Raw genomic sequence first — 27,048 nt, 5'->3', positions numbered from 1 at the left:
TTTTAATGCTCTCTTGTGATGGTTTGTGCGGACTGTAGTGCTTTAATATGTTTACAAATGTAAACTTGTATTTTCATGTTCAAATGTACCCCAGGAAGAATAGCTGTGCTCTACAGGGCAGTGGTTCCCAAAGTGTGTGTGTGGGGGGGTTTCACAGACAACCAAGAGGGGGGGACACCTTCCAAAAAAAACCAAAAAAACGGATGCAAATTAAAAATAATTTACAATTGTATATTTTACCCAGTATTGTAAAAATTATTATAAAAACATTATTATTTTTTATTTTTTGTATGTGCATCTAAGGATGCTGGCTATTGTACACATTATGAAAATAATAAAAAGATGTATAAAAAAAAGATGTATATTTGCACACAACAGCAACACTGTAGGTAACAAATGTTTTTTTAGGCTGTTGTGTTCTTGTGTTGCCAGTGTTTGAATAGACTATTTCTGCATGTGCGTTGTATACCTTAACCACCTCCAGGTACACTGGGGGTCCCCAGTCTCTGGCACCCTTATTTTGGGGGTCATGAGCTGAAAAGGTTTGAACTACCCTGCTCTGGGTACAGCCAATAGGGATCAACAAATCAATTATTTCAGCTCTGTTATCTACACATTCAATAACAATGAATTGTAACACTCTCTGTATCACAGGACACTGAACATGTACTCATCTGTAATCATCAGAACATTTGTACTGTCCTCGTGACTGTGTGACTGTTTGAGTACATGAGGATAATGTATTATTCTCCACATCCCTGCCTTCACATCTGTTGTTAATGGAGACCTCTAAGCTTCCCTGATGCTACTTTGTTAATCAAATGTTCTCAGAAAAGTAATCTCTCTAACCTCAGCTGGAGTTGAATAGAGCTTCAACAGAATATTAACTCTGATCTTTTAGTCATTCTGTTTCTGAGCACAGAGGGAGGAGAGGTTAAATGAGCGCCTGCAGCAGGTCTCGACCTGATATTTCCTCCAGGAGGAGAAAAAAAAAAGAATCTGCAGACTGGCAACATGAACCAGCCTGAACCTCTGTTTGAATCTAGATGTGGAATAATGTTTTCATGGGCTGGCTAATGAAAAAAAGACATTAGAAGGATTTTATTTCATGCACATAAATTGTTACAACTGCAACTATTAGCAGAAGTGACCTGAGCTCTTTGTCAATTAAGGTTATAATTCAAACTCTTTATTCATCATCATGAATGACTAACGAAAGAATTAAATCCTTACCTTTAAAGAAGCTGGACTTTGCTTTGTTTGACATTTATTTGCATGAAAAATGACTAAAGAAAAACTGGATTTCCCAAATTAGTTAGTGAATATCGTAACATGTATCGTTTGCTTTGTGCTGAATATGGCTTTTGAAAATGTTTAGAATTAGTTTTCATGTTTGTTTTGTTTTTCTTGTCTAGTTGCCGTAAATCTTCAAATAAAAGCCCATCCCAATTTAAGTCCCAGTCCCGTTCACTGTCCTGATGTTGCTGCAACATTTTGACCAAAAACAAATGATGGCAAAGACACAAAAAATAAAGATGAACTTTAACATCTGTCCAAGAAAAACAGAATAATGCAAGTGTACGTAGTGTGAGAAAGAAGGTTAAAGGTCATCTGGAGATTTGTGTGTGTGTGTGTGTGTGTGTGTGTGTGTGTGTGTGTGTGTGTGTGTGTGTGTGTGTAAATAGATGGTGAGCACGACTTCTCAGAGTCCTGCAGGAGATCTGATAAAGACTAAAGAAACTTCAGTGAGTGACAGGAGGGAAAGAGAGGACTCTGCTGCTTGTTCTGGCTTTAGAGATGGAAATGAAAGTTTAAATGATGAAAACAAGCTTCTTTCCATATCACATGGGACATTTTAACACTGTGATATATGCTTTAAACAACTGAAGACATTCTGGTGTTTCTATAGGCCAGCATAGAACTCATTAGTGATGACATTAAATAACATATTATATTAACGTCTTTGTTTTGTTTGAAAATGAGTCCAGACTTTTACTGACTTCAGTCTGCGAACATTAAAGTTCTACTTTTATTGTAGTAGCAAGTTCAGAATCAGGATTTAAATCAATCAATTAGTCCATCAAAAGTTCAAGATGCTACATGGTCTGTCTCTCAGTGGATGTTCTTCTTCCTTGTATACTTTGAGTTAATCTTTAGGACTACAGATCAAGAATCAGTCTTCATTCTTTTAGCCTCAGGGTGTTGATGTGCTTCAGTTTCTGACATACCAAAGACGATTTATTTACGGGCTTTAAGAACAAGACAAACCTGCTTTAACTTTTCATCTGCAGAGACGAGGACACATCAGGTCCTCGTCTGTCAAACTGAATAACCTCATTGTGTTTAAATCAAGGTCCCCTCTGCTGAAGGCCTGCCTTTGTAACTGGTGTTGCCATAGAGACCGTGACAAACTGCTGTCATGTCCATTAGTGGCCACAAGGTGTCAGTGTCGTACAACAAAATTTCAGAAAACACTGACTCTGATGTCAAATTCACCATAATCATTCTTTAAGCCAGGGGTTTCTAAAGTGGGGACCATGCCTCCTATTTGTGGGGCCTGAAGTTTTGAGGAGTGGTGGTGGTGGGGGGCAAGGCTAAATAAAAACAATGCACATCGTTATCCACTGCTGGCAAAGCAAGGTCAATTTTGTGAGGACTTCCAGGTAAATGTAACACTAGCAATAAATCTATAGTAGACGACGTCACAACAACTATTAAAACAAAGACAACAAAATCTGACGAGTCCTATCTCCCCCTCGGCTTCACCTGATCATCAGTGGGCAATGAAGAGAGACACACACTCCTTCCTTTTGCCTTATTCCACCTGTGTGAGACAAAACACAGATAAAACTGGACACTGAAACTGAACTCAGAGCGGCAGTCTCACAGCCGCACCCCCAGCGCTTGAGAAGATCTGTGGCAAAAACTGGGCAATATTTTCAGCGGTTTTTTTAATACTATTGTCTTGACTTCTTTTAATGACTCAGTGGGCTGTGAAACTGAACAACCCTTCTGGGATTAATGAAGGCTTGTTGACGTGTATGGTGAGGGGGTGGAAGAGCTTGAAAATGTGTTCTTCTGTCAAAGAAGAGCGCGGCAGACAAAGTTTGGGAACCCAGACTGACATTACTGGTAAATTAACTCCCAGGTTTGATTCACTTGGAGAGACTTGGAGTCTTTACAAAAGGACTTTAAAGAGTTCAATTGACTTGTCTTACAAGAAGAGAATTAATGCTGCTTACAGAGTCCCTGCAGTGCATCCTTGAGATTAGACCGTAATCTCATTTAATGTATTACATTACTTCCTAAAACTGCATTTGGACTGCCGAGTGATAGTGAGAGGTCACGGCCTTGAAGAGAAGACAAAAGGAGAAGAGGAAGTGGATGAATGTGTGGGAGAGACGTGAAAGAGATGTACATTTTCCCACAGAAAACAATAATGAGAAGACGAGTTGAATTAAAAATTAGTTAAAATCTATTACAAACAATGAACGATTAAGTAAGCTGCCTTGCTTTTGCACCTGTCTGTATTTTCTGTCACAGGACAATGACATCAGGAGTGACTCAACGTGCGGCACAATGTGAGATTTTTTTAAAGCATCTGTCTTCATAACAGCAATTTACAACAATTTCATCCTCCTCACTATGCTCCACATTTATAGGAATTATTTATAGAGTTAATAGGCCAGAGATACAACCTGATGAATCAGCCTCTCAGGAGATCTGCCTTTATAATCTGACCTCCATTTTCCTCTGTCGTCTTTCTCTTTCTCGTCTTGATGAAGGAGTAGGCGTCCATTGTTGCAGAGCATTACTTTCAAGTCTGCTGCAGCCTGAGTTCTTCTGACACACACTGAGGACAAACTGGGGTTTGGAAAAGACTTAGACAAATCGTACATGTTGTGATGATCGCTTCCGAATATTGTGTGAACACAAATGAAGATGGATAACTGATAACGTCACTTCTGGAGACGAGTCTGCACACTTTGGATTGTTAATGTTAATACATGTTAATGTATTGACAGTTTAAAGAAATATTATCAGCAGGAAAACTTTAGTGACAGAAATATGAATGTGAAAGAACATATAGTTTGGGATTAAAAAAAAGGTCTGAATCAGAATCAGAATCAGGTTTTATTGCCAAGTACATTTACACATACAAGGAATTTGACTTGGTGTATTGGTGCTAAACAATTAACAAGGAAATAAAGCAGAACTAGAAATAACTTAAATAATACTGTAGTGAAAGTTTTATAAAATAATCAATACTGGAGTGAAGAGCATGACTTCTTTATGAGTCTTTTATTTCAGCAGATATTTGACTACTATAGTGTAAATATATATATATATATATATATATATGCTATTTAGGCACTGGAAAAGTAAAGTGTTTCCAGTGGATTTCCAATCAGTGTTCATGGAAAATGTCGACAATGTAAGCAACACATTCCTTCCTTTGAATGCTATTGTATATTGTTTTTTAAAAGCCCTGTACTCCTGCTTGTGTTATCATACCGGCATACATTAACCAGGATGCTTTGCACACAACAAGCCACTAGCATTGCCTCAGAAATACGGCTGATTATTGAGTTAGCAAAACTTTACATCATGCATCCTCTTCCATTACATCCTGTGCCTTTCTGTCAGAGGAGCATCTTTCAGATGAATGTTCAGGCTACAAGTCCAAGCTGAGTCAGCATGTTATCAACGTGGTCACCAACATCCTCAAATAATAACACTGGTGCAGGAAGATTAATATATATATATATATATTTTACAAGGCCTGTCATAAGGACATGTTCCATTTTGATTAATAAATCAGAGACAATAATGGATCAGCAAAACTAAAGCAGATGAATTGCTCTACTCTGACCTTTGACCTCACATCTCACTGAGCAAACATCCGTCCACCGCTGCTTTGTAAAGATGATGGAAGATGTGACATATTGTTATTGACTTTTAATTTGTAATATTATATAAAAACTACATTATTTTAATCTTTTTAAGCTGCTTGCAGGTGTTTTTTCATAATGCATACCTTAGACAGATAATGATTACGTAAAAAAATGGTGCAATATCCCTTTAAAAGAATTCTTTCAACTCCTTGAAAAACACATGTGAGGCTAAAGTTAGAGCAACAATCCCAGGTAATATCTATTTTAAAAATATGTCTGCCGGAGGGCAGAAAAAGGTAACAGTTACCTTTTTTTCAAATCTAGTCATCAACTTGGCTCTCTCCAAATCCTCAGTCTCTCTCTCTCTCTCTCTGAGTGACTGTCAGATTCCAGATTGGCTGTGTGGTTTTCTCATCATGACTTCAGGTTGAGACGAAGCCCGTGACTCACAGCTCAGAGATGACACATCTCTCCTCCTCACAACCACACAGCTCCGTTTCACAACACGGCTATTTTCATAAAGCTTCATCAGCAGGCGGGGATGAATGGCGAGCTTTTTTCAGGAGCTGCCCATGTGCTGAGGCGGAGAGAGAAAACTCTGGAGACAAGAGTGGAGAATGTATTTGTTTACAGGACATCCCAAAAGAATTGTGCAGCCCGTGGACTGCTAAATTACTCTGTAACACTCCCCGGCCTGCTTTTTACATCAAACTGAGCATTTTTACTCTACTTTTAGCACAGAGAATCCCTCTTCAATTTTGTCAATCAGTCACAGATTTGCATTAAAAGAACCTGTGATTGTAAACAGGCAAGGCAGGCAACTTGCTCGTGGCCCCCCCCCCTGAGAGCTGACAAACTTTAAACCCAAACCAGCAGCCCAAAATGTGCAAATTTTGCAATGACAGTAGAAAACCTCCCTAAGTTGGCCCCATCTGAAAGCACTCACTTATGTTGCCCTGCTAAGCATCACACAAGTTATTGCTGTAAAAAAAAAACAACAGAGTTTTTCAATGAAAGACAACCACTAATATTTAGGAGGAATTATCCGTCTATAGGAGAGAAAAAAGAAAAAAAAGAGGAAGAGGAGGAAGCGTCGGGACAGAGACAGACATAAAGGTGAGGAACCCACCGCTACTTCTTCCCTCTTTCCCCTCGGGTGATGAAACAGAGAAACATGTTTTATGAGTAGCGCTTATGCACTCGTTGGCACTTCGAGGGGCGCCGTGTTTGTGCGTCTGTTCCCATGTTGGAAATATGTTCGGTGAAGGGACAACCTTGATACGATAGAGAACGCTGGTTAGAGGGCCTCTCGATTGTTTTTGCCTTTAGGGCCCCAACAGACTCTCGGATCACCACTGATCATGAGCCCTGCAGGAGGACTTTTCTTTAAAGAAAACCTTTTGTAAATATCGTTTTTTTTAAAGCACACAATGATAGTTTTCAGAGTTATTTATTAAAGCAACAAAACGTTTTATTATCTACTTGTGATTAAAGCACATATTCAGGGATATAAGTGAAATTGAAAATATATTCATAGAGGTACACCTTGTGTTTATGACTATTGCTTGCTTTGTTTCACTCCCTAGACCTCCTCATAAAACCAGACCAGCATATCAACCTGGACCCTGAATTTCAATCTAACCCTGAGTGCACATCCCTCATCACGTCTCTGTAAGCTCTTTAGTCCTTGCCTACTTGCACATTCTAATCTATTAAGTATAAGCATTCAAATAATACAGAAATAAATTGCCACCTTATGCATTTACAAGTGAGGCTTCATTATGTGACAGGACTCCTTGTTGGGTGTGATAAAGTTTGGGACCCCGCAGCAGGCAGCTCTGCAGACTTCCAGTCACAGGGTGAGAGAGGGGGGGGGGAATCTGCAGGACTCCGCTCACCACGCCTCAGTACGGTAAGTTCGTCAGCCATATTGACTGTCTGTACCTCTTCTCCGGGAGAGGTGGGAGCTTCAACCGCTAAAAGCGCGTATCACTGTGCACTGCCGGTAGCCTACGCAGCGTGTCCGGTAAACAGCGCCGACAACGGGAAGGTGAAACGCTCTATTTTTACTCTCCGTGGATAAATTAAGTACCAGCTGGAGGGAGGGTGACACTTGGACACATCCTCCTCAGCGCAGCCGGGCGTTAGAGGTGAGTTTGAGCGGCTTCATCTCAGCCTGCCTTCCTTCCGTTAAGCCGTTCAAATGAGGGGGGATTTATTTTCCACTCCGGGCTGGAGCGAGCACAGCGGTGTTTTAACGTGGGCCCGGCGAACGAGTGCGTAGCTACAAGTTCGTCTTGTTGCAGCGCACACACCTTTTCTGACAGGGAGGCTGCAGACAGCGTGGGGCTCAGTTTGTGCCTCGCCCGCCGTTTCGTACCGGCTTCTTGCACATTTCAGGACGGGAGGACGGGTGAGTGGATGGGTGTCACTTTGCGCTGAGGGTGCTCTGTGCCACTGACCAGGTTATGCAACGGGAGTAGAGCTTACATTCCCAGTCAGGGTAATTAGATGCGTGTCCCCTTTTTTTTTTTTTTTTCCAGAATGAACTGCAGGCGCTTCATCTGCTGCCACTGTGATAAATTAGGATTTTGCACCAAAATTCAAACTAATCATTTACAATTTCACATTTGTTTTTGTGTTTTTATTGTGCACTATGTTTAACACAGTTCCTCACCTCAGTTTTTTTTAACGTTGTACATGCTCTGCTGCGTCTTTGTAAAAGCTTACAGCGTAAACAATGTTTGTTGCGTCGTTTGCAACTTTCTGTTGTCGCTGCTGCCGCTGACGGTGCAGCTTTCTTTCTGTTACAGTGTAGCAGCTGCCTCAACGCAAGCAACCAGCGTGTCCACACACTGGAGCCGTTTGTGTCAAATGTGTCAAAACGCTTGCTTTTTGGTGCTCAGGAAATACTTGTGGGCGATTCAAATTTTGCTACTTCTGCGCCTTTTCCGCTTTCGTCACGAGAATGCTGACAATTTGGTAAAGGTGCATTTTTTTTTTTTTTTTTTTTAAATTAAAGACTAGGGAGAATTGGCTCGGATATTGTGTTCGTCATGTAACTTGCAGTGAGTTTACCTCCCGTCCTGGAAACCACGCCGCGTTTCCAACGTGAAACACGCGCTGTAGTTCGGTTGTTTTCACGTAAACGTCCGTGCTGAATACCGTCCCGCTCACGATTGCTAGCGGTCCATCTGGCACAAACAGATGCTCCGTCCGCGTCGGGGAACTTTAAGACGTCTCTGATTGGCCTCATTACAGCTGGCTGAGTGAGTTCATTGGCTGTTAACCCCCGTCACTCAAATCCTCCTGTTGCATCCTCTTGGCCCCGCCCCCTTCCCAGGGACCAAATTACAACTCATTTGAGAGAGAGGCTCGACGTGCATCATGACATGAGATAGCCTACCTTTGACAGAGGGTTTTAGATTTCTCCCAGCAGCGCTATATTTTGTAACCTGTTGAATCATCTCATGAGTCCACATCAGAACAGAGAAGAGTGGTGTCTTATTTTGACAGACATGCAGATTACTGAGAAATTATTATTATATTACGGTGTTGTATGTTTTTATGCATTCTCAGTGTTTCAAGTCAGTTATAGCCACTCCTTCTGACTGCAAGAAAAAGCATTTTTTGAGTAAAAAATATCCACCCTGAAGAATTTTTAGGCTTTCGTTTGGAAAACTAAACCTTCAAGTCCAATGTGTGTTGTGTAATGTGCATCAATATTTTGCCCAGAAACTCCTTGTAGTGGATCCGTATATTAAGAACCATCTATCTTAATTATGTAGGTATAATAGGGAAAGGTCAACAGGCCATAGTTAAGCCTAATGTATGCAGAAACAGATTTAGACTTTTTCAAAAATCTTAACAAACACATTAATTGAGAAAACCAAACTTGCAAATTTGCCTGAATCTTGAGCATTTCTTCACACACCAGCTGCTACTGTGAGACTGTCTGAAACGGATGCAGGCCTACAAAATCACCAGGATGCATGGTCAGCTCTTCCTGCTGAATGGTCGGAAATTTGGCTTATTTAAGCAAATTAGATGAGCACTTCTTTTTCTTATATTTGCAGTTTGTATGTTCACTGGGAATCTCAGAAGAGTGGCTCTGATTTAGTCATTTGTCCGACAAAGGTTACACAGCCGGGTCAAACAGAACCCAAAATAGAAAGTACGAGACAATAGTGAATGTGCCAGAAATAACCGTTCAACAATCATTCCCTGTATTGTAAATGTGCATGCATGCATCAGTAACACACACAGTAGGTCACAGTTGAAAGAGGAAGTGTTTCATTCACTGCAGAGGACAGGAAATGTTATTCTTGAATAATAATGCAACGCTCAATTTAGTGAATATTTCCAAATCAGTGGTTTAATGGACTGAATTTATTTAAGATTCTACACTATCTAAAAGTACTGAAGCTTTAAAAGAAACTACATCCATGTCAGACAGGTGCAGAGGAGAGGAATGAATCCATCGAAACATTTCTGGAAAACTCCTGCACGCTTTCTAAATTGCACAAAAACATTGGCAATATTTCTTCATGGCTTTCAACTTTTGGTAAATGAAACAAGAAATCAGCCTATATTTGGTGCACATGACGTCTATTTTTGTTGCCATGGTGAAGAAACGTGTATCAATACTGTTTGATTTTTACTTTATCATATTGGAGTTTAGAATTCTGGTATCATGACAACCCTCAATTTAAGAGCTATTAACCTGCAGCCCCGTGCACGAGAAATGTTAATACAACTAAAAAGACTGGTTGATGTAAGGGCTGGTGAATCACCAGAGGACCCACTGTACGATATTATTACAATACTTGAGTCACAATATATTATTGCGATTTTAAACATTTTGCCAAATGCTGAGAATTGCGATTTAACTTTTTAACTTCGTATTACGTCCACAAAATTAAACTCAATCAAAAACTGTTTCGTCAAGTAAGAAAACATTCTCATTCTATTCATCGCACTTCAGTCTTTTTTATTTCTACACGCGGGGAGTCAAGCCCACAGACTGAGCAACACTGATCAAAGTCAAACCCTTTACAGGCTGCCTGCACCTCACAATCTGAACTGTTGGTATTTCAGTCTGAGAAAACTTGAACATGATTTTTTAACAATGCAACCTGTTCAAGATGGATTGTGTAACTACTTCAGCATTTAATAATATAAAAAAGCACATTTGCAATCTATATGATAAAATAAAAATATCGTTACGTGGCAGCCATGAGACGATATATAATATCGCCACACAAAACATTGTGATACTATGCTGTGTTGATTTTTTCCCCCCACCAGTTCATATTATTATTAATGGAGAAGAAAACGGGTTAGAAAAACCTTTCATGTCAAAGAAATCCTCGTAAAATGAACTAACAAAAGACAGACACAGTACTGTTTAATCTTTCTCAAACAGTTTTTCAGTGACTGAAGAATATTCATCAGTTCCAGCTTCTCAGAGAGCAGACGTGATACTTTTTATTTTATACCGTTCTGCATCATAAGTGTCAGTACAATGTGTCATTCTTGGCCGCTTCAAACGATAACAGACATTTTAACTGCATTTCATTTATGAAACTACGAGTTGATGAATTGAGGAATCACTCTGCAGGTTGACAGATGACAGAAACAGGATGAAGCCCTGAAAGCAACAGTTCAGGTGATTTTACTCTTTTTGTTTCAGTTGTTGTCTGAGAGCGAACGTTTCAGTTTCACAGCCTACATCACGGCCAGGCTCGCTGACAGACAATATCCAGTTTCTCTCAGTTTGTCACTCCTCCTAGCAGCTCGTCTTCTGCTGTTTGATTTCTATCTCTTTCTCCGTATCGCCTCTTTGTCATTTCTGCCCTTTTCTTCATGAACATTTGACATTACTCAGCACGTTGAGTCTCCCGGGATCTGAAAGATATTTACTGACAGGGAGATCTTTGCTAAGAACAAAAGATAAACATGATGATTTTTTTGTTTGGACCCTCATATCTACTCCGTTCACTTCTTTATGCAGGTTATGTGGTTGCGGTCTCAGGTAGCTTTACGTCCAACGCCGGCTCGGTGTCCTTGAGCTGAACTCTGAACATCAACACGCTGAACATTCGTTCGTCAGCGTGGATGAGTGTCAAGTCCGTGCTGGAGCAGACGGGAGCGATGATGTCACTCTTCTCACATTTCCATTCATTTTAACAGCTGCTGCCGACTTGTTTGTGTCACCGTCTGTTCAGCCGAGCAAATAATGATTACAGTAAATATTGATCAAATAATCATAAATCTTAATGTGTCTGTTGTTGTTGTTGTTGTTGTTGTTGTTGGATTTATGGAGAGATTAGAAAGTTTCTCATTACCTGTTGCATCACCCAAAGATTTGGTTTTTGGTTTTTTATCGAAGCGACTTGAATTGAACTCCTGTGGTTGACAGTAAAGACCCATTAGGACGATCTTAATGTTCTTCTCCTCGTCTTCTTCTTTTCAACTTGTTACTCCGTCTGTCCTAAAACCACTCCAATCTGCGTGTTCTGAAAGGAAACTCGGTGGTGCTTTATCACATGTGCAAAACTTCCTGAAATGTTCAGGTTGAGCTGCAAGTGTGAATGTAAACAGCTGAAATGTTCTCCCTGACTTTACCTGGAATTATACCTGACAGCCCTTGAGTACATTTTCCATATAAAGTCAGATGAGCCAGCCGGGGAGAATTCATCCTGAGCAAGTGAGAGGGGTTGATGACATCTATATCCTTCAACCAGCGCGACTGATGCCTTGTCCGTTCATGTAATGAAACTGCTCTATGTTTGCCAGTAGGTTCTTCAACACTCTTTTTTTTTTTTTTTTGATAATGTGAATATGTCGAACCACACGATTATAGAGGCAAAAAAACAGTCATAGTGTCAAGACTTTGTTGCTCTGTCTGATATTTCAGCGTTATTCTTTTTTACGTCATGCCTCGCCTCCTTCCTGTACGACAAGCAAAGTATCCCGCTGTGAGGTACAGCAACTCAGGAAGATTTCTGTGGCCACCTGCTATAACATTTTCATAAATTATTAGGGCTTAAGAGTCAATTGGTCAATAAAATGTCAGAAAATCGTCATTAGAGATTCCAAAAGTTCATGTTAATGTGCTCAAAAAAACAAACAGTTTATGCTGGTAAACAGTAAGATAATGAACTAACAGTCATAGGGGGAAAAGAAACCAGATAATTATTACTTTTCAATATATTATCAGAATAGATGTTGGCAAATGAAATAGTTAACTAGTTGATTCATTGTCCCGGCTCTTCGTGTTGGTGGGGTCAGAGGTCACACCCTGAACGAGCCTTGTGTGCTCCAACTCTCTCCTCCTCAGACTCGATGAGGAATCTGCTGCTTCTTCAGTCGTACAACTACAGCTTTGTCGTCAAGAAAAGCAGTTGGTTCAGTTTCCTACTGTTAGAACAGCTGCTGGGAGTTGTGTGTGTGTGTGTGTGTGTGTGTGTGTGTGTGGTTGTGGTTGTGGGTGTGTGTGTGTGTGTGTGTGTGTGTGTGGTTGCAGGCTCTTACAGCGGGACATATTGTATTCTCTGCAAACACACGAGAAATGACAGACATGATGCAAACCTTTTTCATCAAATTATTTTCAAAGTGGCCGATGCATTTTGTCATATCTTTGAAACATATAACATTTTTCAGATATTTGGATTTAATGAGGATTTTACTTAAATCACAAACATGTTGGCACTTCAGGAGATAAAACCTCAACACAGCAACAAACCAAATTTAGCAACCAGCAACCCTGAACTCGCCTAGTGAGAGTTCAGACAGTCTCACAGAGGCAGTGGAAGTTGTACCTGAGATGACAAGGAAAGAAGAAAATGAGTAAAGCAAGTGAAGCGAAAGAGTTCAATATTCTTTGTGGAAACGTCAGAAAGATATCTCATCAACTCTGAATGCAATTAAACCAGAGCTGCAACAGAATAGTTAAGTCGTTAAATGTGCTTATTACAGTGACCTCAAGTCTTATTGATTTTTATTAATTTATGTAACAGACAGGAATACAAAAACAAGGCACATAGAAACAACATGCCGGCACGTGTGTGGGTGCGGTAGACGCCGACAAATAGCTTGTATGAAAACCACACCCAGAAGACATATAGAAGGTAAAACAAAAAGACAAGCAAGTGAACAAGATATCAGACATCTTATCATGTCTGATATCTCCTCTGATTGAGAACTACCGTTACCATATTTATTCCCCCTCTGACGTATCGCCTTCGATCTAAATGTCGCAGAGACGTAATGGAGGGAGGAAGTGATCGCCCCCTCTGGTCCATCTTTAGAGGTAGTGACAGAGGGGAGGCGGTGTCATCAGAGCGTGCGTGCGTACATGTCGTACTCTCTGTGTACGTGGAGCTCCCTTTGTGCCGTGCTTCAGCAGCGTCGAAATGCAACGTGAATCCAAAGGCCGGGACACCAGTATCACGCTGTGGCAGAATCAATATGAATGTACATGTACAAGACGTGATGACAGCTGAGATTAGTTACGGCACTTTTGCGTAAAAGCAGTCTGAAAAAAAGGTTTAAAAAATGTACAAATCTTAAATAATTGACAGTTTCATATAGAGATGGGTTACTGCTCCAATTTCTACTTCTTCATCAAAGAGTTTCTTTGTACACGTTGTAACAACATAGAGGGAATAATTAAATCAGCATCTTCACTCTCTTTGTTCACTTTAATACCGAAAACTGTTCATTCACAAGAATGTCAAAAGCAGAAAATTCTTTGTTTAAAGTTTGTTTAAAACAGCAAAGGTTTGCCGTCATTGCATCACTAAAAAGTCTGATCAGTTATTATTATAAGGGGTGATTCATTTTGTTTAGTGGAAATATCTCAGCAGCAGTCATTCAAGCAGCGTTACAGCACACGTTATAAAAGTGTGTTTAAAATTCAAGAGTGTGTAAATATTGATCTGGACCGAACAAGAGAAGGAAGGAGAGGGATGAAAAGAGTCCTATGTAGAGAGAGAGAGAGAGAGAGGGAGAGAGGGAGGGAGGGAGAGAGAGAGAGAGAGAGAGAGAGAGAGAGAGAGAGAGAGAGAGAGAGAGAGAGAGAGAGAGAGAGAGAGAGAGAGAGAGAGAGAGAGAGAGAGAGAGAGAGAGAGAGAGAGAGAGAGAGAGAGAGAGAGAGAGAGAGAGAGAGAGAGAGAGAGAGAGAGAGAGAGAGAGAGAGAGAGAGAGAGAGAGAGAGAGAGAGAGAGAGAGAGAGAGAGAGTTCATCAATGGTGACGTGGAAGCTGTATCTGCTTTGGTGGGACCCTCTGAATGAAGGAACACACACACACACACACACACACACACACACACACACACACACACACACACACACACACACACACACACACACACTTGAAGGCTCTTACATTCAGCTTTACAAGGTACTGTCGGCTCCTGTGTGTGTGTGTGTGTGTGTGTGTGTGTGTGTCGATAGGCCAGAAGGTCATGTGTTTCCTAAAGGCCTGGAGCATCTATTAAATTTTGTAGATGGTAATCACTTTCACCTTGCCTCCTGTAGAACAATGGTGACCTTATCAACCGGGCAGCTTTCAGAACAACCACAGACAAAGAGAGAGAGAGACAGAGATTTAGGCTGCACGATAAATCTTACATTCATCGTCATAGCGATATTAAGCATGATCTTTAAACACTCACTAAAACTAAACTGCCTTAAACACATTTTACATCTGCAAAGATTTTACGTACACTCTCATTGCAGTCACACTTTTGCATACAAAGAATGAACCTGTCTGCCATGGAAACATTGGCCATACATCCATAATGTTTGACCAAACAGATACATTATTATGTGATGAACTTGATTATCCCCACAGGGAGAGTTGACTTTGTCGAGAATGTATTCAGCAGTTATGTCCAAGACAATTTATAGGATGGACAAAATAAAGTCACATCATGTCTTATGAAGTCTTATGGCATCAATATAGTGTTGTAGGCAAGACCACTAACCGAGACCAAGACATACCGGAGACCGGAGTGCTCCAAACGAGACCAAGACCAAGACATTTAGGGATCGAGACAGAGTCAAGACCAAGACCAAGACAATAAATATCTCTGAAAAACCATCATCTTGTGTGCAGGGGCGTGTTTCTCACTTAGACCGTATACCACCGGGAAGGTTGCAGACATGAACGGGGGATAAAAATCCAATTATGAATGAATTAAAGTCTTTCAAAAAAAAAAAAAAAAAAAGGTGATTTCCTGTGAATCTAAGTAATGATGTGGAGAAATAGCCAATCAGTGGTGGTCTCGATTTAAAATCCGGAGTCCGCCCAGTCCGAGACCGAGACAAGAGACCACGCTTTCGATTCCGAGACCGAGACCTTCAGAAAGCGGTCTCGAGACTGATTTTGAGTGCTTCAATACTAGAGCAATAAAATCCATCCATCCATCTTTTTATCCATCTCCTTTAACAGTCCATGCTTCCTCTCAGTCGGTTTAAGTGAATAATGTTCTTGTCAGAAATCCAAATCTTGTTGTGCAAAGACTCTCTCAATTTGAAATCACAAAAGAATGTCATCTGGTCAGTCCAACTACATTCACACACAACTTAGCGTTATTTTTTTCATTGACCTTGATGGCTGCAGAATTTACGAGACCCTCAGAGTTAAGCATCTGGTACCAATATTTCTCTTCTTCTTCTCTTTCCTTGCAGCTACAAATCAACATGTCTGAACAGAACATCTACTATTCTTATGATAAGAATCTGTTTTCAAAGTCCCCTCTTCTAACCTATAGAGCTTTAAGACGATCTGACTCCCTCGTTAAACTCCACATACTCCATCACTTTACCTTTTCACTCTGGTTGCTCAAAGGTAGAGTCAGTAGTATTGTTCATTGCAGCTTGTAAACACAACAGTCAACCTGGGGAGCTTTGCGCCACTCCCGAGATCTCAGACAACCCCCCTGCAGGGGCCCCGATCCCAGGTTGGGAACCAATGTCAAAGGTGGACATATTTTAAATGTTCACAGAACATGTTGGTGTAAACTTACGATACTGTTTGATTACTTTTCTGTTTCAGTTCTTTTTCTGGTGCTTCTGCAAACTGAAGTTGGAGCTGAGGTTGGGGCGTTACATCCAGAATAAATCTTACTCTGAATCTCATAAAAGTTGCAGCATTGGTTAATAAAGCTCTGCATACCCTGTTCTCTGAAAGTGAGTCATCAGTCCTTACTTTCTACATTTCTATAATCTGTGGAAAGCAGTGAGGCAGCTTTCAGTCTGGTAGTGATTTTAGTATTCAGTATCTCCTAACTGCAGGTATATGGGTCAAGACAAGCTTTGAATTCTTATGTGCCTCTCTCCCTTTGCTCTCTGCCTTTTCTCCCATGATGCATCATTCTAGTCCTCACTCTCTCACCGCTAATACGGTGTTAATATAAAGATGGATGAAAAAGAGATACAGAGGTGGCTGAAGGTGGAGAACCCTTTGATGAACTCACTCAGGCTGCATATTTTGATCTTTTAATAAGTTGCTCCATTTTCAATACCTAGCTATTTGCCAGGAGACGTTCACACTGATAACGGTTCAGTGCCTTGACCTGTATATGTGGCTTATATTCATTTTTTAACCGGCAGCACACTTGGGATTGTGTGTGGTGCTTTCATCTGGATAGCCGGATACTGCAATGAACCATTTGGGGTGTTGCTTAATTTGAAGCAGCCACGCATCGGTTTTAAATGATGCTGATTCGATCTACTGCCTGCCCAATCATCCTGCACTAACTTTAGAATAAGTCGATATAAAACTGGAACTTTTTTTTTCCAGTTCTGGAGAAATGGTGAAATTTACTTCCAGAGTTTTTTTTTTCTCTTGATGTCGCTTCTAGAGATCTTTGGATGTTTTGTTAATGTTGGTCTCACAGGGAGACCAGATTGAGCTGTGCTACTGGGTTTTTGACAGTATTTGACACATCAAAGTGAATGTTTTAAGACGAATGTAGAGGAGAGAATGGAGCTAAATACTTTATAGTCTGTTCTCTTTATGATCTCTGATGTGATTGAAGCATTTGCAGTTTGCCTCGATATATAGAAATGTTTTTTCTCTGTGTGTATCAGGATTCTGAAAGAAATGAAAACCAGATAGTGAAGAGGCAAATATGTGACCTACCAGTACTTAAGTTACAGCGATAGCCCTGCTTCATTTGATCAACTTATCTTCTACTTCACTTTGGACCAATCATGTTATTGTTTCAATCATGTTATTGTTTGCATTCAGTTGAGTTAAATACCACTACCATCTATAATAACCTAACAATGCAAGCTCCTGGGTCAAGGCTGCGTTAGTGGTTGGCCAATCAAACGTTGTGTTCGCTAGAAGAATTTTTGAGGCGTTAAGCTGCAAGCAAAACATAACAAAAAGTCAGTTTTCTTTCTTGACCATGGGTGGCCAAACTGGGGGAAAAGTGCTACATGAAAGCTGCTAGCAGCCTCAATCACAGCCCATAGTTACTTTTTAAAAACTGGTCCTGTCTCTGGCAAGGCAAATAGCCAACCATAGTTAAGGATTTTAGGGTGGCCAATCAGATTTCAGAGGAGGGCATGGCCTCCCCTGCAGGCCTGTCTTTGGGTTGAAAACCTCCGTCATCTCCATCTGCTGCTGCTGCTAGTCGTCAGCCATCCTCCTCCTCCTCCACTCAAAACTGCCGTGACAAACGTTGTAGAAAGTCCCGCTGGTTTAAAGTAGAAATCCAACGTTGAAATCTGTTCTTCAGGAACATGTTTCTCCAAACGTCTGATCTCTCTGATCAAAGTAATGGAACATTAAAACTGTTATTTGAAGGTGAAAAATTAACATATTGTTACTTTCAAGACTTTCAAATAAATCAATCGTAAGTGAACCTTGTATAGTGTACAATACTTACCTGGGAAACCTTTTTCAAAGGCTGTTAGTCATCAGGTGTGTTTCCTCGCTCAGTGTGAGCGTGAGTCATTGAGCTGGTTTCCTTCTCTGCGCTGACACTTGAGAAAAGTCTATTTCTGTCCCTGCACATCGCAAAGATCTGACACCTGTGGGACACCTATACTGACTGCTCTCTCTCTCTCTCTCTCTTTAGGATTCTAACCATTTAGCTTACAAGCACTTAACCCAAAGTAATCCCACACTGTTCAGCTAATTATCTTAGTGAGCAGGTCAAGGGTCGCCTCAAAGAAACCAATGGGAAGACATCTTAGAAATGATAAATATCTGGGTAAAACTCTTTTTTTTTTTGGTCTTCTACATATCTGTTTCTCTGTCGATGATTTCTGCGTCTCTATTTTTGGACTTCTCTCTTCCTTCCTCTCAGATACTTGCACATTTCTCTCTGTGACGGCCTCTTCCTTCTTCTGTTCCCTCTATTTCACAACTGTCTTTTCAAAACAAAGCATGTTCTGTTTTCTGCTGGAGAAGTCCGGCCTTTTTTCAGTCTGTAGAAAAATCAAATCCCCATTCTTTATCCAGTTTTTATACACCTTAATGCAGATGGGTTTTTTTTGGAGAGAAAAACATCTTGATTCTCGTCAGATCTGTGATAAACAAAAAGAAAAAATGGAAACATAAAAAAGAAAATCTGAAAAATATCTTGTAACAATTTGAGGAATAATTTGGCAAGCACAAATTCCAGCTGTTTGCTTGTTTAAGATGGATTTATCCGATTATATTCTGCTTTTTCTCTGTTTCATATCACAATGAGAATATGCTTTGACTTGTGCACCAAAGTTTTTCTCCATAAATTAGAAGGTGTTGTGATTTTTTGCCTTTTTTTTTTAAGAGTAAAAAATCTTTCCCAGACAGAAAGTTGCAGTATCACCTTTTCTTGATCCATTTTCGTGGGAAGAAAATTGCTCAGACTTTGCCCCATCCAGGCTGAGTTTTCACTTGTTATCCTCTTTGATGAGTTCGGAGTCTGTGAGGACTTTTTGAAAAAGCTCTCTGAGAAGTGTCTTCCTGTTCCAATTTATTTTCCTTTCTTCTCTCTCCGATTTGATCCGTCTTAATTCAACTTTCTCTCCCCCTATTGTTTCCCTTCTCTACCTTTGAGTCTCGCCTTTGATAGTTTCCTGACCTTGTCTCTTTCAATTGTGCGAGGTAGGTTAAAAGGAGGACCAATGAAAGGAAATGAAAGTTACGTCAACCAACATTGTGTTTCAGTCTGATCTTCTACTGCCTGTTTTTTTTTTTCCAACATTTGTTTTTGTTGCTTTGCCTCAGGCGCTGGTGCCCGGAGAAAGGCAGGAAGACGGAGGACGACTTCTTTCTGTTTTGTCAGCAAACGGGGACGGGCGGAGAGAGGAGAAAGATGCCCAAACCGGTAAGTTATGAACATGCAGGAGATTTGTAGCACTCCATGTACAGAGATGCCACCAACACTGCCACTCTGTAATTCCACTGTGCCACTGTGTAAGTTTTACCTGTGAATCTGCTGCATGTCTCAGGATCGGCCTGCAGAATTTTCCTTCCACAAATGATTTGAAGTTATTGAAGGTGATTGACGTCCTCGTTTTGGAGAAGTGTTTCTGGTGAGCTCTGCCATCAGTCTCTGCAGCATTGAAGCGTCTCTGCACCTGGATGACAAACTGCAGGCACAATATGATGAGATAAGACTTTGTGATCATGACATCATCAAGTTAAGATCCACGGCTTCTTGCAGTTAAAACATCACAGTTTTACGGCTCTCGTGTGTTTTGTTCTTGGGGTTTAAAGTTCTTTGAAAGGCATTGTTTTTATCACTGAAGTGCAGCATGCTGAAGTTTTTGGGGCCATTTATAACTGCTAACATCATTTTTAAAATTGAGCCAGGAGTCCACCACTGGCTCTCCCTGTCAGAAATAATGTGTAACAGAAGTGCAGACTTTTGGGAAAGCAAGCAAGCACGCACGCACAAACACACACAAACACACACAGAAGCACACAACAGTGGGTTACTCTGTGGGACCGTCCTGACTGCTGAAAAAAGAACAAACACAAAGAGGGCTTTCTCCACTCTATTTTTAGACTGAAGGACAGTGGGAGCTTTCATGTTGCTCTGACACTAACACATACAGGGTTTGAGTTTGAACTGCGGCTTAAAAACCAGGATTATGGGCTGAGGCTTGTGAAGCCATCTATTACATTACGTATACTGTGTTTTCACCTTGGGAGCAAGAACATTCACGTTTCATTTTTTAAACCTCAGTATGGAACAAGTGATTCATTTCATGCAATCAAATCAATGAGGTGAAATGTCACATTTCTGAATTGTTATAATATTGAGGGTTCCAATCCGGCTTCGGCCCCGCTGCATTTCATTCCCCAATCTCTCTGCACGGAACATTTCCTGTCTCTTAAGCTGTCAATCAATCAATCATTATTTGTATAGCCCCAATTCATAACAAGCGTTAACTCAAGACGCTTTACAAAAGAGCATATAGGATAATATGCAGGCAGGATTTCTGCTTTGCATTCCTCACGTTCCTGTTGTCCACACTTTCTTGCCGCTGATGTGGAGGTCGGAGCAGGCCGTGCATGAATGAGGACGGCGGTGGTTGAGGGACGACACAGCCCAGGCAAAAAGTCAGAAAAAAACCTTTTCAGATATATTTATCCCCAGTGATTCGATAATTGTATCAGACGAGTCAGGACAACCATCGCTGTATCGACCCCTAATTATTTTTTACATGTTTCAATACAAAGAAAATCGAATCAATGCAGCCTCTGATCAAACCTCAGTGTTGTTAATTGAGTAACCAATCAGCTGACTGTTAACCTAAAAACTCACATTAACTAAAGATAGATTTGATCGAGGTCAGGGGGAAACTGCAGCAGGCCTATGAAGCTTGTGTTTGCAGGGTGTTTACAATCCTGCTGCCTGTAGCAAACATCCTGACTGCTCACACCGTTATCTACAGCCAGCCAGCGATCGCGCAGAGCCCCCAGTCTATCAATCAAAGTAATGGGGAATTAGGCCAGGCTCAATTCCTGGAAAGAGACTATGGGAACGTGATGGAAAAAAAAAAAAAGCAGCGAGAGGATGAAGAGAGACATAGAAGGTGAGGGAAATGGAGAGAGGACGGAAAAGTGAGGCTGGAATAAAGTTGAGACCAGAAAAAACTTAAACTCTTCTGAGATTTTCTTTTGATTTTTGTGGTTAAATAAAATCTAGCTGTTCAATACGCAGCTTTAATCCCCCTCCCCCCTTTTGTTTTTTGTTTAGCAGCCACACTCCTTTTATAAATCAGCCTGCATGAGTCTAATCTTTTACGGCTACACAATGCTATAATGAGAATATTTGCCTTTATATCAATGCTAAGTGCAGTCTGTAGCCGTTTAATTACGTGCACCGAGATCATGGCGGTCGCGTGCATACACTATGCATCGTGCACTGTTCACGGGAAATAAATGTCACCGCCCCCTCCCACTCGCTCGGGGTGAATATCCTGCTGCGTCCTCACATCAGCGCACTAGAGAATTGCTTTCTCTTGCAGGAGAAACTGCGCGTGAAGTCCATGGGGAAATTGTGTCTGTTTGTGTTCACACATCCAGCTCCTCCTGAAAATATCAGGAGATTTTCAGATGTTTTCTGCTTGTCAGAAAGCACTATTTGAGAGGGCAGCCCTTACCAACTATTACCGTCTTGAAATGACAGTAAAAACAAGTTCAGTGAGACAAACTGAGAAATATTTCAGAACAGTTTTTTTTTCTTGGATGCCGCTGTATTGGAATCACTGAGAATAGATTCCTGACTACATGTAGAGCGAACGAAGGAGAGGAGAGACGGAGCCATGTGCACGACAGGAAGGAGGGAAATTTGACAAGAGTAAGCAAAAGAGAAAGTTGAAACGGACGAGTACAGTTCAGATTATTGAAACACACCGTAGGGGTTGAGAGAAGGCACACAAAGGGACGAGAGAGGATTTGTGAGAGGACTGATTGACGGGCACTTTGTTCAGATCCAGTCCAGAAAAATGACACCCTTGCCGCCCTCGAGGGGAACTCCCACTCCGGTTACATTCGGGTACGGCTTTGACATTCAGCCTCACAGTTTGACAGTAAACACATCAGCCTTTTCACTGCTACGTCTGCACTTGTTTTTTTTTTGTTTTTTTTACCTTGAAAACACTCAAATGTCACATTTGGATTTAGGGCTGAAGCTAAGTGGCCCCCACAGGCAGGCTTTAAGCTACCTTGGATCCATTAGACTGTCTCTAATGATGACAACAAAAGACCCAATATATAGATGAAAAACTCATTGAACATTATGTAGGTGAGGCAAGTAAGCCTACACAAAAGCCTCAGAGGGCCTCTTTATGTTGAAAGCTTGTTGTTCTTTCCCCAAAAGGCGAATCAAGGCCTCAGGCGGGCCATTAAAATGTGGATTTGGTCTGGACCATAACGCCCCTCAAGGCTGTGTTTTAATGCTGTTTTTGTTTGGACAAACACCTCAAACACACACACACACACACAACAGTGTCCCCCCGGTGCTCATGTCTTTCATCTTGTTCAAAGGAGGATCGTACAAAGGGGGCTCTGTGTCGGCTGGTGAACCAGACAGAGAATGTTTGGACGAACAAGAGGTGATTAAATCAAATTAAGAAGAGGACATGCTAAAAAAAACAGTCTCATCTTTTCTTTTTATTTTAGTGCTGCACATGTTTTATCAAACAAACAAACAGGGCGAAGGCCAAAAAGAGACATTTTTATATACGCTTCGGTCTTTACCAGCCTTTTATTATTCATCAGCCTGCACAAGCGTTCACTCTCACTGGAAGGAAGAACCGACTAGACTTTGGAGGTGAAGGGTCAAAGTCGTTGTGACCTTAACTCCATCCCATTCTTGTTCACACACTAGCCACTTTAACGTTGCTAATTCGAGGTGGGACTTTTCCGTCCCTGTTATGCCTCCGCCGTCAGTGTAAATGTCACAGGGGTTTAATGGCAGAATGAAGCGATTCTACTGCTCGGCAGGCACCTCCGAGAAACTGTACAGAGCTGTGTGTTAACATGTTGTGCCTCTTGTGTTTCTGCAACGACGCCATGCAATGTCAAATCAAACACTGGGGCACCAATACTGCGCCGTTGCAAATATAATGTAACAGCACAAAGTCATAATGACAGTGGAGCATCTCAACAACACTGTCGCTGGATTGAAGCTTTAAAATGACTTTTATCTTCATCAGTCCCGTTTCACTCCTCTGTAAAATCAATCTCCAGTAAAAACGCTGGTGGTGCTTAGCAAATCAACATGATAACATCCTATATTTCCTGCACCAAAAATCCATAATGCCCTTTTTAAATTCCCTGAAAAAGTCTCAAAAAGACGTGGTTGATAAAATACAACCCGTCTTGGTTTGAGGTATGCAACCACAAAACAGTATAGACTGATCTACTATGAGAAGAACGACCTACCAGGTGTATCCAGCTGATTTCATAAGAAAGAGAGAACATGATGAAGTGATGTTACAATAGTTTGTGCTCCGACTTGTCAGATTGTAATCATAGTTTTTTATGAAAAAGACACAAATGCACTTCTTCAAACGTGAGACTTTAATGTTACATGGCTGTCAGATTTAGGTTAAGGGGTGCGTGTCTGAAAAGTCCGCAACCCTGAATGGGATCAGCGGTATAGATAATGGACTGATGGATGAATGTTTGAAAAGAGCTGACGTTTCAGGCAGACTGACCCCTTTTATAATTCTAAATAATGCTTTTGATATTGAGAAGGACAAAGAAAGGACATGGGGGGGGGGGGGGGGGGGGGTAAAAAGAACAGCAAAGATGGAGACAATGCTGGAGAAAAAAATCATTCTACTCATTCAGTAACACACACACACACACACAGACACACAGACACACACACACACACACACACACACAGACACACACACACACACACAGACACACACACACCCTGGGGGGTTAAATGTCGCTGGAGAATCCTTACAGAGATGTAATGATTGCTCATATGCTTCGGTCAGTGAATGTGTTAGCCCGAGGGCACTGTGGGGTGTGCATGTGAGAATATAGATCTGTTTATGGATGTTTGAGTTCATGTATGCATCTGTAGACATAAAGTTTGAGTCGATGTGTTAATGTGTTTTAATTTGAACCGTATATTTGCCTTCTTAGAGGGGAAAGCATGTCTGCCTAAAGCTTCATTTGTGTGTCCGTGTGTGTGAATAAGTGTGCATCGGGTCTATTAATCCAGGGTGTGAGATGCGGCGGCACATCGTACATTATTGATTTATTGCTGCATTTTGCACATGTTGCCCCTCCTGGTGACGGTGTCCCAGGGGGGCTGATAGCTGGTGGAAAGGGAGCGAGCAGCGAGCCTGCACTGGAGGCTTTAAATATTTCAGAGGGCCATTTTCATTTATATAATGGGAATTATCCAAGTCACTAAGTCTAATTAGAGGGAAGGTGTGAAGTTCAGCAGTCCTCCCACCTCCTCTCCCTAACCTCCCTCTAATTCAGTCACTGCTTTATTGGAATGTAATAAAACAAAGTATTGCTAAAGCACCAGGATAAAACATTCACGTCTACATTAGCTTCCAAAGCTGAGCTCAGGGGATTTATAGCTCCGTGATTTACGGACAGACATGACATGACCGAAGGGATGCAGACAGAGCTCCTCACTGGGTCCTTGGCAGTTAGTCATGTTTTCTGTAACTCCTCGGTTACAGTTCAACAAGAGCAGTGATTCCATTTTGGTTGTCATGACACGAGAATTTTAAACAATTAAAATAGTTTAATAACTGCTTCAGTACCACAGCAGCAAAATAGAAATGCTAGGCCCCAAGTTTAGGGTTTTATTTTAAATTTTAATAAACAAAAAACTGCAAGCAAACTCTTGAACACTGTCTGACTTGCACAACAACTTTTGTGCGATTTAGCTTTGTATATATAAAATATGACAAATACATCACTTTTAAAGCTTTGATACTTTTTGATACGATCAATAATTAAATTAACGGAGATTGTATCATATGTTAAGTATTTGGGGGGGGGGGGGGGGGGGGGGAGTGCATGAGGTGAAATAAGAAAATAGTTAAAATTACAGTTCTCCAGATTTGATATTTAAAAAAAGGAACAGTCTGGAACAGTTTTGGCTCTGGGAATGAGGAACTTTTTAGTCCCTTTTAAAGGATCTCCCAGGACTAAAAGGCTCCTGGTGTGTGTGTTGGAAACATGGCTTTAAACTCAGCGATTAATACATATCATTATATTGTATACATTAGTAATCCAGCACCCCTTAGGGCTCCTTACAGAAAGGGTTTTCCCAGTTCAAAGTGGAAGAACTTGACTGACCCGCGCAGAGTCCTGATCTTGACCTCACCCTCACCTTTAGGATGAACTGGAAAGCTGGCTGCGAGCCAGAGCTCGTCTTCCAACATCATCTGTCCCGCCTCACTAATGCTCTCACGGCTGAATGAGAGCCAATCCCCGTGGACAAGTTCCAAAATGTGGCCTGAAAGCAGAAGAAGGGAGTTTTCTCTTGAAGCAATAAATTCATGCATTTAAATGTAGAACTGGACGAACAGCGATCACCTCTGGGTTCTTTGTTTGAGTGTCGACATACTTTTGACTGAGTCACGTTCAGATCGTTACCAAACATGTGGAGCTACTGCAAAGTAGAGTCGTGCTGAAAAAATGACTCGACTTGAAATTAATTTGACCATTTTGTTAAGATGAATTGATTTAGTAAACGTGTTTATTTGTTTGGATCGCCATTAGTCTCCCTTCTAAGGTACTTTTCCAAACATGCAAACATGACATTAAATTGACAATTCTGTAATTTAAAAAATCAAAAGGCAAAGTATATGTAAAAGAAATGAAATAACAACAATGATTTTCATAATTATTTAAACAATTAACATCACTAACAAATAGTCTTTGGTTTCTTCTTCTCTAATCTGAGGATTCATGTAACTTTTAGCTTCAGTTTCATGCAACTTTCAGTTGAATATCATTGGATTTTGGCTGTTTTTATTTATTTATTTGTTAAGGATATTTGTCTTTATTGGATATGACAGCTGAAGAGAGACAGGAGAAGTTGTGAGGAGAGAGCAGGGGACGACATGCAGCAAAGGGCAGAGGTCGGATTCAAAACCCCCGGCCGCTGTGACGAGGACTACAGCCTCTGTGCATGGGGCAGGCAACATAACCACTAGTCTACCCGTGCCCCAGATTTTGGATGGTTTGTTAAGAAAATCCAACAAATTGCGAAACTTCAACAAATTTTGTAAGACATTTGAATACTGTAGAGACTAAAAAGTAAAGCAATTTATTTAAAAAAAAACAACAGAACATTTCAGATTGGAAATTGGTTTTTGGATCTTTTGCAAGTCATTGGCAGAAAATCAAAAGAAGAAGACAGTCGGTCGAGGACAATTAGTTGGCAAACAGGTTTTATTCTCTTGCTTCTTGCTCTGAAAATACACCCAGTTTTAGTATTCTCTCTTTGGGATTTGTATCACACTCGGTTTATACTTGGAGTTGGAGATGGGCTTTTTCTCCCAAATCTCCAAACTCCTTATGCTCCAGTCCAAATCAGTCCACAGATCCCAGGTCAGACTTTTGAATGGATTTTCTGTCTTACATCCTTCATACCGCGCTTTGAATTTGGAAAAACAAGAATTAAAAATAAGAGCTCAAAATGAAGTGGATATTGGAATAAAAAAAGTGTGTTTTGGACAGAAAAGGAGAAGTGGAAGAACGGAAAATAGTTTTGAAGCGAAACAATCTGAGCTGAAAAGAGAGAGGGAGAGTAGTAGAGGACACATAGATGAGAGGAGGTGAAGGAAAACAGAGAGGAGTTAATGAATGGGGTGAAGAGGAGGAGAGGATGATGAAGGAGAACATTTAAGAGAAAAGGTAAAGAAGGCACTATGGCCCTGGTTGCCTTTAAAGCCTCTATTAATCAGCTTAGTCAGCAACAGCTTTTAATTATGGCTGTCTGAGTCCCTCATACATCAACAGGTGTTCAGTATTGCGTAGGAGGAACTCTGCATGTAAACACTAGCCTACTATTTAGCTGTCACTACTTGTTATGAATAACACGGAGGCATGGAGGACGATGGTAAACACAGCCAGCTAAACGGAGACTGACATGCACACTGTATTTTCCCCAGAGCCTCATGGGCGAAGATTTG

General features: G+C 40.9%; 1 protein-coding gene across 8 annotated transcripts in view; it reads left to right on the top strand.

Annotated features, from left to right (window-relative positions):
- The first annotated feature begins 6,770 nt into the window (after positions 1-6,770).
- LOC132986843 (radixin) overlaps positions 6,771-27,048 on the top strand; it is a 45,169-nt gene continuing 24,891 nt past the window's right edge. For 5 of the 8 annotated variants that reach the window (XR_009675553.1, XM_061053499.1, XM_061053505.1 and 2 more), the window contains exons 1-2: positions 6,817-7,045; positions 19,133-19,232. Coding sequence is in view for 7 of the 8 variants with exons in the window: in XM_061053499.1 (XP_060909482.1) it covers positions 19,221-19,232 (12 nt within the window). In the remaining variant the exon portion in view is untranslated. The other 3 variants (XM_061053501.1, XM_061053500.1, XM_061053502.1) reach the window with 3 other exon arrangements.

This window comes from Labrus mixtus, chromosome 13, assembly GCF_963584025.1.
Source record: "Labrus mixtus chromosome 13, fLabMix1.1, whole genome shotgun sequence".
Lineage (NCBI taxonomy): Eukaryota > Metazoa > Chordata > Actinopteri > Labriformes > Labridae > Labrus > Labrus mixtus.
The sequence above is the reverse complement of the archived record's forward strand: the minus strand, read 5'-3'. Positions and strand labels throughout refer to the sequence as shown.